At 38.9% G+C, this 14831-nt stretch overlaps 1 protein-coding gene across 1 annotated transcript in view; it reads right to left on the bottom strand.

The window, feature by feature from the left end:
• The window catches only part of LOC128365010 (whirlin-like), a 125741-nt gene that overhangs the window by 43169 nt on the left and 67741 nt on the right, over positions 1-14831 (bottom strand). The window contains exons 3-5 of the mRNA XM_053325624.1: positions 12484-12609; positions 2061-2329; positions 584-620 (exon numbers count right to left, since the gene is read on the bottom strand). Coding sequence (XP_053181599.1) covers positions 584-620; positions 2061-2329; positions 12484-12609 — 432 coding nt within the window. The remainder of the gene's footprint in view (positions 1-583; positions 621-2060; positions 2330-12483; positions 12610-14831) is intronic.

Genomic DNA, 14831 nt, shown 5'->3' on the forward strand with positions numbered 1-14831 from the left:
TTTGGCACAAGAAACACTAATATGTATGTCATTTTAACTTTGAGTACAATATCTAAAAAAAATGTCTTCTGATTAAACAAGAAAACATCTTGATGATTTCATAATGATATAAGGAGTTGATATACTGTAAGGTACTGGATCCATATATGAATATGGTACACAAGTCAGAATGGCAAAAAGTGTCCCCCATTACCCTAATCTGCCCTATTTTAACAGTTTTAGTCTAGCTTTTGTTAAATGCTACATGTTTTAATATTTCATCTTTTAAATGGATTAAACCTAGTTTTAATCTAACTTTCACAAAACTTTTTTCTCTTGTTTTACTTTATTTCATTTTAGATTTTTGCTATGGATAGATCAGACAAACAGCTTGTCAATCAATTGCGAGCACTTTGAACTACATTAACCTATATGAAAGGTGCTATGTAAATACATTTGATTCTATGCTTGAGCAATATCAGACATAAAAATAGTCAGAATTCTCTAATAGAATATTACTGTGACATAGTGTTGAGTACAATTTCTAAGTCTTAAAAGGGCTTTACAGTGTGTTAACACATACACAGTATGCTGCTTTTCTTACCTTTCCCAATACAGGCGTGGCTCTTGCAGAAGATGGTCTGCAACAAATAAAACAAGGTAAAGCATGTTTAGAGAGCATATATCTTCACTTCTAATTATTATTGAAATGAGAGCAACACATAAAAGTAAGCATCAGTATAAATACCCATATACTCCGACAATCCTTATGTATGTAGAACATTAAAAACATATCACAGGCGGCAGGGCGGCTGAGCTAAGCCTCAGGCAAAACAGAGGCAACGTGACTTTAATGAAGTGTGGAGCTAAGAGCCACCTTGTATGATTTCCAAGGCAGCAGCAGGCAGGGAAATTTATACTTCCACAAATTCTCAATCAGAGCCAGCTCCATTAGGGCTGGGAGACAGATGGATGTAGGAGAGAGAGAGCGAGAGAAGGGAGTCTCAATGCATTGCTTTGCTGTTGAGCACAATGGAGCTGTCATGCCCAATTCTCCACTATGAAGAATAGGTTTTATTGCCCTGGACCCCCCAAACAGACCTAAAGACCTCACATTAGCTGAGGTTCTACACACTGGGAAATGTCTTTTGTTGCTGATTTAGTCCTAAATGAACTCAATGAGTAATTGAATTGGTCCACTGTGATTTTTTTATACATTATAGATCAAATGTAACAGTGGTTCAACAAGTGGCTCGATTAAGTATGTAGCAAAATTGAGTGTGGAGGTGTTGTCAACAAGTATTTATGTTTGTTAATTTCTTCAGATAAACATGGATAAAGAGATATTATTCCTTCATAAAGCTATTTTTGAAGAAATGCTGATTGGTAAAGGTGTTGTGTATTGTTATTCTTTTTCATTCCATTCCATTTCAGTACACGGGGCACCGAAGCGCAGGCTCTATATAACGCTTTATCTGCTGCGAAACTAGTTCATTTCACCAATATTTTGTTATGATACGTTAGTGCTATTCCCTTCCGAGCCCGTGGTGGCATGTTTTCAACATCCGGAGTCTGTAGGTTGACCTACTAACCTCTGATCTGGATTATGTCATTTCCGAGAGATGCGCGTCTGGATGTGTCAATAAACGTCTGTATCACAACACTGGAGGATTTCCGCTCAATGATAAACCGGGCTGTGGTAGAGTGCGAAACGCGAGTATAATGCGAGTACACAGTGCCCCGTGTACTCGCATTATACGGATATACACAGCACTCCACCAAAGTTGTCTGGGTGAGTAAATGATCGTATTTTATGCTAGAAATAAGGTCCAGGTTGTAAAAAACGGTAATTATCATTTAACCCTTCTGGGGCCCACATGGACATGGTGGCTGGGTAAATGGTAGTTTTACCCTGTAACAAAATAGCTGATATTCTCTAAATATAACATTTTAAATCAACAAAAAAGTATTTAATGGGGAAACGCAGTCAATGAAAATGATGTGTGATTCAATGCTATTAACAGTTTCAACATTGACTGTAATTGGTAAACAGTTCTTATTATTCATTATAATGCACTCACCTTGAATTGCAGACACTGACACTAGGGTGGATGCTGGCATTGACAGCAGGGTTGGTGACTGAACTTGGGTTGGCTGTAGCGTTGGTCTCAGCTATGGCCTGACTGCTGATCCATTTGGTCTCATCCACCACTGTGCGTGCATGAGGGAGACGACCCACATCCCTCACTCTCATCAGCAGGTGGTGCCCCGTTTTGAGGATGTGAACCGCCTCATCGTGGGAGATGGTGACAAAGCTCTGACCGTTCACTTCCAGGATCTGGTCACCCACCTGTCGAGGCAATTGAAGCTAAGTAAACAGAAGCATTGCATGCTCATTATACCCAGGCAGACCAACTGCAGGCATAATTTCTTAGAATTCTGGATGACCACCAGAAGAAGGATAAATATCATCCAAAGTCATGTGTGGTCCACAGTAGGATGACATACTGTATGGTGCTATCAGCTAATTGGTATAAAATGTGATGAAGGGGAAGGGGGGCCTCCTGCTGGTGTCTGGGGGGCTGTTTAACTTGCAAACCTACTATACCTGCCTTTAAGAAACTGTAGGACATGTCTTATCTTAAGACTGGATTGATTGTGAATCCCGGACTTTGCACCAGCATTGAGATGACTTGTGAGCTGAGTCATTGGGACTTTGGGGCTGACATTACACCAGATCAGGCATTGCAGCGAAAATGTCAGCCTTCCGATTCATATGAATGGGGCAGTGCGTTTAGCCTGCGGGGGTTGGAGCCACAGGGGCCTGCGGTGAAAAAGTTGAACCAGAATCAACTTTTAGAGATCACAGCTGGAGAGACTGTTCAGAGCTATATAGGCCTGTCATGAAGGACGATGAAGATATTAAGAGGACGAGGGGATGACTTTTTTTTTCATTTGAGAACATTAAAAGTAAAGTTAGGCTCTGCCGATGACTTCCTGACTCATTAAACAAGAGAGAGAGAGGGATAGAGAGAGAAAGAGAGAGAGCGGTGGTGGTCAAGGAAGCTAGAAAGTGAATGAAAAGAGCTAACAGTGGTAGCAAAAAATGTAATTATGTAATACATTGATGATTGCAGCTGTCTTCAGTAGTTTTTGCACTACTGCACCACTGCATTGTCTGGTTGTTTATGTAGTGCCACGTATGTTGTATTTTTTACATTGGTTTACCTTTGCATTGTCCTGTCGGTTATGTATTTATTTGACTATGTATTATATTTTCTTTATTGATTGACTGCAGCTTTGTGTAGCACTTTGGCCCAAGACAAACTTCCCTCGGGACCTTAAAGTTGATCTCATCTTGGGGTTGAGCATAGCTCAGCGGGTAGATTGCCGCCCCATGTGTTGAGGCTATAGTCCTCGTTGCAGGTGATTCCCGAGCTGAGCGGTCTTATCCTGTGTGTCATTCCCCCTCTGCCTCCTGTTTCCTGTCTGTCTATCTCTCTCTAACCCTGTCCTGTACATTAAAGGCAAAAAAGCCCAAAAAAGTTGATCTTATTATGGCCACTTAATTTAATAACACACTTTTGATAAGAGCAGTGAGACTGAACTGAAATAGCAAAGTTGTGTGCCAGTTGGAGTGGCTGTGGCTCAGAAGGTAGAGCAGTCATCTACCAATGAGAAGATTGGTGCTTCAATTCCTGGCTCCTCCAGTGCACATGTCAGTGTGTTCTTGGACAAGATACCAAATTGCTCCCGATGGGTGTGTGAATGGTTAGTGTTAGGGAATTTTCTATCATTTACGTCAATCATTGGCATGTACTGGGTCAAACTCCCCTTGACACACATTTTTGGGAAAAAAAAGGAACGGCGCAATCCTTGACTCCTGTTTACTCTCTCCACTGACGTATGGGCTACACATTTAAAACTCTACAACAGTTAGCCTCTCTCTTGATGAGCAGGTTGGCACCCTGTGTGGTAGCATCAGTGTATGAATGTGAACGGGTGAATGTGACATGTAGCGTAAAAGCACTTTGAGTGGTCAAAAAGACTAGAAAAGAGCTATTTACCAAGACCGAAACAAAGAGCTGAAAAAGACAACAAAAACGCTCATTAGGGCTGAGATGAACTTCAGAGTTGAGTGATAATGCTCTGTTGGTTTGACACTATGAGCAATTCCTTTCACATTACACAAAGTCATGTGTTGTTAACCTGCGTTATTATTGCTTTAAACAAAACATACTTGAGCCTCTGGGAAAGGTAGTAGATTTGGAAGACGTGCCTAGAAATTCCAAAATCCCCAAATTGAGGGAAAAGGCATATTAGTCTTCCACCAGCAGCAAACATGTACAGACACTCAGTATCTCAAACCTTTCTCTGAGGGTATGTATGCACCGCTATGTGTGCAATGCATTCCAATCCTGAGTCAATTTTTTTCTTTGAAACAACCTTAGGCCAAACAAGCAGTGATAAATCCAAGGGCATCCTTACTTTTACACACACACACACACACACACACACACACACACACACACACACACACACACACACACACATTCACATTCACAGAGCTAATTATCCTCCTGTAGACAGCTAGGCATTATGTGAGGCCCTGGCCCTTCTCAACAGTGTCAGAGGAGAGTAGCACATGCACATAAGACAATGTGATCAACAGTATTCATCAGACTATAAGAGAGGAAAACCAAAACCAATCAGTGGGTTCTGCTCTGTGGTCTTTGTTGTTCAAATGAAGAGGCAAAACACTTATGTCTCTTTCATAATCAGCATCCCTCTTCCATTTCATTATCCACAGTATTTAGGTCTTGCTGTTAGAGCTTGTGCAACAGTGCTGCTGCTATACAACTCTGTACTGTGAGTGACTGTTTTGGTCATTGAAGTTCAAGGAGGATATTTTAGTTTTTGAAAATGTATGTAGGCTGAAACCATTGTAAGCCAATGGTGATAAACATTTTGGTCTTGAGCAAGAAATCCACTATCAGCTACTGGCTACACTTACATGAAAAATGGTTTGGATATTCATGGTCCCCTAACGGTGAATCCTTGCCGTCTATTTCAAAAGTCTAAAAGACTAAAAAGCTCTGTGGGGCACACAGTGATGCTTTGAGCTAAACACAACACACATTCACATGGCAAGTTGCCAACAACGACTGTGTTTACATGCACATGAGTTTCCTGGTTATGATCCAGGTTTTTTAATTATCCAGGTTTGTGGATGTGTTGAGCATGCAAACACCATCTCCGGTTTCAGAAGCTGAGATAAGACCTCATTCTAGTTTTGAGAAGCCTGTATGTGTTACTGTAGCTGGAGTACCTCAGTAGGAAACAGGATACTGGGGTATGGAAACACCCTGTGTAGTTTATTAATAGTAATATTGGTTTCAGTTAAATGATTGTCTGGTGATTTACAGACACACACACACACACACATTTTGCTTAAATAGAGCAATGTTTTTTTCTAAGAATGATACTTGTCTGTTTTGTTGGTTATTTCATGGCCCCTAGTACCAAAAAAAATCTTTAAAAAAATAAAATACTGTCACCGTGAAATACCGCGGTATACTGTACTAACACTGTCACCGTACCGTACTGTAAAATCCCATACCGTTACACCCCTAATCCCTACACTCCAGTACACCTCCACTCAATATGACTCCAGTAACAAAGTTTGTAACGCAGACTTTCTTCTAAGCTTTGCCCGGTCCTGTTTGTACAGGCTGAGAATTACTCCCAATGATGAGTACACTGACCATTATATGTGAAAGTGGTGGACTGCCCCTTTAATGAGGGTGGGAAGCCTCAAGGGGGTGATGCAATGGGAAAAAATGAATGAATAGAGGTCATATTTTGCCTAATATTTATTCATGCGTGCATCACTAATGGTCACCTTCATGTTCATCTGATATATAATACTGTGTTGAAGTGAATAATCCTGCCTGCCTGCAGCAATTTAGCCAAATGAGATTCAATCAATATAAAAGACAGATAGAGAAGGCCACAGAATGATGCAGGGAAAAAACACAAGGGAGTGCTGAAAGCAGCAGAAAAACAGCTTCCACTGTATTACAGCAGGACAAGTAAATGTAGAAATTACTTATTGACGTCTCTCCCTCTCACCTCACTGCACCAACATGATTATGTGAAGCAGAATCAGCCTCAGTGAAACTCCTCTACCGAGCCTCTCATCTGTGAAGAGAGCCCTTGATTTACATATTCGTTTTTTCATTTTGCGATTGTTCACAAAAAGTAACATGCATGTAATTCTTTGGCTAAAAGGCCTTGAGCTACTTCATCATTTCAGAAATTACCATTACCTTTATTATTATTATTGTTAGCAAATATCATCCTGATTGCTTTATAAGATCAGATATATTTAGATATTTCTGATAGATTTCTGAAGATGTATCTTTGCTCTGCTTTTTTAATTATAAACTGCTACCTGGACTTCAATGCTACACTTCGTTATTCCATGCTGATGTACTGGCCAGCGAAATACATTATCCTCTCTAAGTCTTCCTACTCTCACTCTCTTTCCCGATGTAATGATTTACAAGTTGTGTTTCATTGATCATTCATGATTAAGTGTGAAACTGTGTGTGTGTGCAAGGTGCTGGAGGTGTAATATATTTGTCCTTTTCACAGGGAGAGGGCAAACGGCTATTTTGAGCAGCAGGAGCAGTTTGCTGGGCTGCAGTGACTTCACATAGAGAAGAGAGGAGCTGATAATGACACAGGGACTGTCCAACATGAGATTTAAAGTAGTCATTTGTGTATTTTGATCATATTGTTACTCAAATTAATTGTTTTTGTGTCATTTTAACCCTTTCCTACTGTTCATATTCTACACCCTTGCATTATGTTCCATGTCAATTTGGACCCGGTCTAAGAATCCCCTCATAAAAAGTGTCATACCAAAGTTTGGACCACAGATCTGTTTAGAAAGCAGCAATGCAAAAGTATAACATTTAAACATATTTTAATTTTTTGTACATTGTGGGCCACTTTTCACATCACATTTCAGAGTAAAAGACATTTGGGATGTCAAAATGGGTCAAATTTGACCCAAACAGTATGTAAGGGTTAAGAAATGCTGTGTTTTTGTTGTGGAGGTATGAACACTTCTTGCATTATGTTTCCTCCTCATCTTCTCTTCCAATTTATTGATGATGTTTGACTTTGGGATTATAACAAAATCAGATACTTTTGTACTTTTAAAGCTGTACTTGCTTTGTTGATCCCCTGACTTATTATCTAGTTCCACCAGCAGATCCAGCAGGTTTTTACTTATGTGATCAGTAAGCATCAACTGAATGGATTGGCACAACATTTTGCAGACATGAATGTTTTCTAAGTAATATATTTAAATAAATTGGTGATCTCCTGACTTTTCCTTCAGTGCCACCATGAGGTTGACATTTACCATTCTGAGTAGTGTAACCATGAGGTCTAAACATCAGTATGTTACTGTTGTCACTGTGGGTGTATTAGTATTCATTATGGATTAATGTGATGATCATTTCCTCAAAGAATGACTCATTTGGTCTGTAAAATGTTAAAAATGGTGATTGAACACTTAATAGATAACAGTCTACAACTCAAAGATATTCAGTTTACTGTCAGACCAGAAAATACTCATATTTAAAAAGGTGCAGTGTGTAGACTTCAGTGACAACTAGTGAAACAGACTTGGCAGAGATAGAATATAATATTGATATGTATGTTTTAATTAGAGTGTAATCACCTGAAATCATTGTGTATTTGTTATCTTAGAATGAGGCCTTTACAGTATATCTACATACAGAGCGGGTCTTCTTCCACAGAGCCTGCCATGTTCCACTGTTATGTTTCTCCAGTAGCCCAGAATGGACAAACCAAACAGTGTCTTGAAGGTTTTGCAGCCACTGTAGGAAAGGGTGGGAGGAGGGGTATTCAGTTGGTTGTAATCTGCCACTTCACAACTAGATGCCACTAAATCCTACACACTGGTCCTTTATGAAGGTGGAACCAGAGGATTTGGGCATTTTTTCTAAAAGAAAATTACCAAAATATCTGGTGACTAATTTTCTGTTGATTCATTGATTAATCAAGTTATCATTGTGTATGTTTTGCAAAACTCCTTTCCCTCTAGTCAATTCAATTCTTCCACATCTAGTCAAACTGGACCAGGTGGGATAGGTAGCTGGGCATCAGTCAGCTAGTAGTATGATGAGGCTGCTTCAGGTGATAGTGCAAGTTCTCTCCAGTGATTAGTGCAAGCTGTCTTCTTACAGAAGATGGACAACTTTGCCTTCATATATGCAGGGAAGGTTAGATGGATTAAAAATGTCCTCCCAAGGTTGGTTTACAGCATATCTCTCATTCCCTTATAATTCCTTCAATATTGGATTAAAGAAGTAAATACAACATTTTTGCAATCTCTATGAAAAGATGAAAAACAGAAGAAATCTGAAGAAATTGTCTATGGCCAAGGCGTAAAGGCAGATGGTGTGTGCCTGAGCGGAATCTCTATTACCTTTGATGCAATTCCAGATTCTCCATTGTACGAGATTATTGAGGTACAACTTCAAAAGCTTCTCAAGCTTCTTTATGGTATTGTCCCAGACTTATTGTAAGGTTGAATAATCCATTGTTACAATTCTGTTAGAGTTGTTAAAATTATACACAGGAGGTCAGATACCATGGGTACTTCTCTCCCTTCATGTCCACTATGAAAAAAAAATGTTATTTTCAGCAGGTGGAACCCCCCCCCCCCATCTGGGTGAATTATATGAGACCCATGTAGGCCACATATGTTTGCCCGTATGGGGTCTAAGTGGGATCCAAATGGATCTTAAATGGGGCCCATTTAGCCTGCCCACATGGGCTTCACATGTGGGACCCATGTTTCTGAAACAATATGGGACCCGCAAAATGTTCCCAGTTCAAGCCCATGTCCACTTAGTACTCAAGTAGCCCGCATGGACATGCTGACTGGGCCATTGATCAACATACCTATACAAGGTCATAACATACATCAGATAGGCCAAATTGTGAAGGACTATATCATAAACCAGTTTTCAGGAATTATAACAAAATTCAACCTGAGTGAACCTTTTTCCTCCTTATTTGTAGTTAAAAACTATTATCACAAATATATAAATATATATATAAATAACCTCAAAAAGGTACCTTGTGTATGTTGCCATGAACATCTGGATAACAGCCTAAAAAACTAACATGTGAGAGATGGAATAGTTTTAGGCATATCTAAGCTTCTTCTCTTTTCCTCCCCCAGTAGCATTATTGAGACAGAAAAGACAGGAGCGAGACCTGGATTCTCACTCACTCTACTTAAGTGGGACTTTGGAGGAACTCAGTCTCACTGTCCAAATGCGTACAATGTTTGCTGGGCATCCAGCCCAATGGCATATATTCTACATTTGCACAAAAAATTGCAGCATTAGCTTGTCTTGCAACAAAACACATACTTCTTATGAGCTGGAAAGTTAGAAAGGCCAATTGTCTTAACTTAAATAAATGGTTGGAGGACTTTCTGAACTTAATAAGCATGGATGAAGGTGCATCATCTGTTATATCTAGGTAGGGGAGGTCATATGTCATGCCACATGGGACACAAAAATGGAATTCCTGGACTCACAGCATTCTGCCTTCTTCTCTGTAATTTAACAAGTTGGGCTAATAATACTCACTGTTCTCCATCGAGTCCCTGTAGAATAATGTTTATTTGAAAAAAGCATTGTGTTGGTGTTACATCATGTGCATGCATGTGTTATAGATACATGTAGAAACACTAACCCTGGCTTGTTTTGCCTGTGCAATAGTCACTTTGTTGTATTGTCATGTTGTCTTTTTTGTTTGTCAGTCATAGAAAATCTATAATTAAATCTAAAGGGAGAAAAACAGAAATAAACCAGCTTGCAAAATAGTGTTCAACAATACGAACCAACACAGAATTTAAATTGCTCTTCTTTATAATTCTAATCTGGTGTCACAGCAGCCTCTCCAAGGTTTGAAAACAGCCTCTAATTAAATGGATTTAGAGCAGATTTATATGACTCTAATGGATACGGCTGAGCGTTTCACTCTCGTAAAGTAATGAATGGGCTAAAGCAGCTGTCATTGAGTTGCACAAATATAAATGAGTAATATGACTTTCAGTCTGGCCTATTCATATAGAGCTGAGGTGATGGATCTTCTAGTTTTCCAACCATGCTGAGTTCAGGAATATTTAACATTAACTATTTCAAACTATGTACAAGGGTGCTTTCAGCTTTAGAACAGCAGAACTATGAATCTTAACAAGTCATTTCCTCTGACATTCTGCCCTCAAATAAACCAAGTAAAAGAAAAAAATGTTTACAATATGGTACAGTTATATAATAGTTACACTGCCAGACTTGTTATTTGCTCTCTAATTTAGTGTCAAGATAATCACACATTCTTGTTGAACAGCTCCTGAAATATATGCAACACATTGTAGCAATGGAAACTAATGACTTTTTATTCATGTTTTTCACCTTTTTTTTGCAGAAAAAACATTATTTTATCATTTGCACTTATTGACCTGTTAGGTGCCTCCTTTAAAATTTAAGACTGAAGCTCTAAAGCCCTGCTTCTGGCTTTAGAGACCACAGTTCTAGATCTACCATACAAGCCTCTCTCTCTCTTTTTAGAATGCCTTTCACATTCAGCTTTTTTTAACTTCTCTCATACAGTAGTAGGGTTATTTTTTCCAGGTGTCCCAATTAGTTTGGACTAAAGAATTAAACCATAAATCTGATGTTTTATTTTTATCCTCAAGTAGGACACAGCTTGATATTACCATGAAAGCAATATTGAGGTTTCACTCATTGTTTACAGGTAGGAAACATTGGCTTATGTTTTCCTCGCCTCGGGCAGGTTGAAAAATAGCACAGAGTGAGAGTGGCCTGCTTGTTGAGGCAGAAAGCTGACCTGAAAGCACACAGCTGAGATTTAGCACGGCTAATAAAGCATTTTTGCAGGCCAGGCATAGTAGTGAAGCCAGCTGCCTGACTGAGGCTGTGAGGCAGGTAGCAGATGTTAGCATTGCTAACAGGTTTAGTAGTCTAATAGGGAGCAGGTGGCAGGAATCCTAACAGGTTCATCTGAATCAGGTATTAGAGATGACAGCTGACACACAGTCAGAAATCTTCACATCTACAACACATTTCATGCATGACTAAGACTTCAAGAAACATCCAAAAAAAAAATCAAGTGTGGATCAGGATATTATAGTTTTGAAATGTTCATTAGTTTTAGTTTGAGTTTTTCACATATTAGGATAATAAAGCCTTACATTTGTAGAAGCTGAAAAGGATGAAAGAATGCGTGACATTGAATATGATTTGTTTATTAAAAGGTACCATATTGTGCAACGCCATTTTATTATTTTATTCTTCTTTTATTCTCCCTGGTGTGGATTTATAGAAAGTGTTCTCAATGTTGCATTTCTACTTGGTATAAAAATCAATTCAAAGAAAAAAGAAATCAATAAAAAAACAATGGTTGCTTAGAATTTATGAAAACAATTAAAAAAACACGACTGCACCCATGGAAAATAGGGGATTCAAATGGTGGCAGTATGGTCCTTTAAAGTGTTTCCTTGAAAAGTTAAAAAAGCATCAGTTTTTAGCCAAGCTTGTGACAAATGACACTAGTGTTGCATATATTGGTCCTCCAGTCTGCTGGTTGGTCACTACTGTACATTACTAAGGCTGGGTATCATTTAAAAAAACTAGGATACCAGTACCAATCCAAGTAGCCTTAAAGTGATGATGATACCAACAGAGTACTTCATTAGATACACATTCCACATTTAGTGCACTTTTATCCAGTGTAACAAGCGTGTCGTGTAGCCATACTTTAGGTAGCATTTTGGAGTGCTAACTCAAATTCACCACGACTTCACCACCACAGATGGGTTGTAGCTGCAGAGGTAGTGGACCAATAACATGTTGCTTTCAATCAAAGAATGCTTGTGTTGATTGGCTGTGAGCAAATATAAATATATCATCATATTTTCTAGCTCTGGGTGCAAAACGGATTGATTGCAGGTATTGTTTAACAGGAGACATTTCCATGCTACTTGGTATCCATTTATTGGGAATGTGATCACCTGACTCTTCATTTAGCGCCATCAGGTCAAATTTGCAATTAGTCTGTAGTTTGTGTTCACTGGTAATTTGGAAAAGTTATGATACCACTCTTAACCAAGAAACTGAACATGGTAAACATACCTGCCAGACATTGTCATTGAGAGCAGTTTACCAATGCTGCATTAGCATTTAGATGAAAACATCACTGTGCCTTAGTACAGCCTCACAGAACAGCTAGCATGAGACAAGAGTGGCAAGAGTAATGAAGTTTGAGCCCTCTAAAAGACCTTAATCTGTATTCAACTGGACAAGCTGTACAGGTTTTAGAGTGTTGTATTAGCAATACATATCAAGACTCTCTGACTCAGGATACCTTAAGTGCACCGGCGTCTGCTGCAGATCCAGGGTCCACTCCAGTGATGTAGATCCCAAGTCCATACTCAGCACCTCCCCGGATCATTAGGCCCAGAGAACGACCATCGTCCATATTCAGCTTGACCTTAAAGAAAGACAGACTATTCAGATCCTTCAGTGTTGGCAGTGAACCAAAAATGTGATGCTTCTTGTTAGCAACCTTTTGGTCTTTTATGATATCTGTGACAAAGTGGGTGAAACTCATCATTTGTCAGCTCCTTTTTTCAACACCAACACCAGTTAACTTATCAATGTGTTTATTAATTTACCAGTAATCATATGCAGTTGCATACTATCCCTGTTTTGTTTTGCATTATATTTGGTTACAATTTACATTCAGCAAACTTTCGGTCAAAGTAAAACAGACATGTATTAAGGTTAATCTTTATTGGGTTTAGTTCTGAGTTTCATAAATTATGCATTGTCTTTCTTTGTTACTTACCAAAGCCACCATGTGCTTACCAAAGAAAAGGAAGAACTGCCCAACTACTTCCTGTATTTATACACTGGTGATGTCAGTGGGTTGGACTAAGCATGGGGGATTTATTTTATTCAGTTAAAAGGGCTGATTTCATGTCTTTGATTTATTCTTGTTTTGGCTTATGGAAATGTTGGGAATGATGGCTGGTAAACAGTGTTGACTGATACAAGTAGCATTGTTGAGTACCAATTGGTAAGAGGGAGCCACTGTAGTAATGGTTCTGCCTATTTAAGGGGAGAGATGTAGGTTTAGAAGAGGTCAGAGGATGAAAGTCTAGCTGTGTGCACTTTTATTTTGGACACATGTACTTTTTGTTGTGACACCAGACTGATTAAATAAAAGTACATTTTACTCATTCAAACGACAGCCTGAGTCTGCCTGCCTACCACCTTCCTTGTCCCTTGAGCTATGCTACACCACAATATCTCAGTGTGGATTACTCACTCCAGGATGGGAGTGAGTTGCTTGAAAGAGTTAAGTATCTTGGGTTCTTTATTAGAAGTGGGGTAAGATGGAACATGAGGTCAAGAGGTGCAGCATCAGTAAAAAGGCAAAGCTCTCCATTTATCAGTCGAACTACCTTCTATCGCTCAATTACAGTCATGACCTTTGTGTAAAGTCTTAAAGAATGAGATTGTGGATTCTAAAAGAAGGAACGAGTTTCTTTTATAGGGTGGCTGAGTTCACTTCTCTTCAGACAAGGCAATTTCCAAACTATTCCATAAAGGGCCGCATGCCTGCAATCAAGAACAGATAGCTCAACCAATCAGCTCAAAGATCAGCTGATGAGTCAAGGTGTGATCCTGCTTGGTTGGAATGAAAACCTGCCGTCACATGGTCCTTTATGGAATAGTTTGGAACCCGCTACTTTAGAGGCTAGTCTCGGCTTACTTAGGTCTTGATAACTTGAGATGAGATTACTTTTGTTATTATTTGGCGTTTTATAAATAAAGATTGATTGAACCCTGATGAGCAAATGGAATCTGAGTTTTTGCCGCTGATCAAATATCGTATTGCTCTGTTGGCTGTTATGACTCACAAAGAGTGATGTGTAGTTTTATGTCCAGTGTGGACAGATGCTCACACAAAGTCACATTTGATTGGGTGAAGTCTGGGTACATTATAAGCAAACATTTGAAACAATTTTACAGGAAGAAAAAAGACATAATGATGTTACAATACTTTGATACTGATTTTATCCTCCTGCAACCCTGGTACCTGATACCTTATACTTCATTCTGCTTAACTTTCACCTGTTGTCCTCTTTCAAATACACCTTTTTGTGCCACCTAGTGGCAGCAAAAGTCCAATACATCAATCAGTATAAAAGTCAGATGGCAGGCATCTTGGCCAAGTCAATCAACAGCCGATCCCCAAACAAAAGTGGACCATTTACAAAAGCGTATCAAATTTCTGTTTGAAACTTGTTTTTTTATGCTTAATAATGTTTGTAGTTTGATATGCGATACACATTTTTACAAATGTTAGCAATATAACAACAAGCTACGACACTGCTAATCAGGAAGTACTCGTTTGAGGATGTTGGGAGACTAACTCCTCACATGAAGACATTATTTTTTTCAAACACTACTTCCTGTTCAAAGACAATGCTTATTTTTTGTAGTTATCAGGTTGTACTGATCCCAAATATTTAGGAGAAATGCATACCATGGGTTATGACATGCATTTGCTTTATAAAAAGCAATAAACATAGATACATGGGATTAAAAGTGGGAAAAAGTAACTTTCATTTAACCAAGCATTACAAGCAACTTTATTGGTGGAAAATCTGTAAACATGTGAGGAAAATCTGTGGAGGTGTCATC

Source organism: Scomber japonicus, chromosome 9 (assembly GCF_027409825.1).
Source record: "Scomber japonicus isolate fScoJap1 chromosome 9, fScoJap1.pri, whole genome shotgun sequence".
In the NCBI taxonomy this organism is placed as follows: Eukaryota; Metazoa; Chordata; class Actinopteri; order Scombriformes; family Scombridae; genus Scomber; species Scomber japonicus.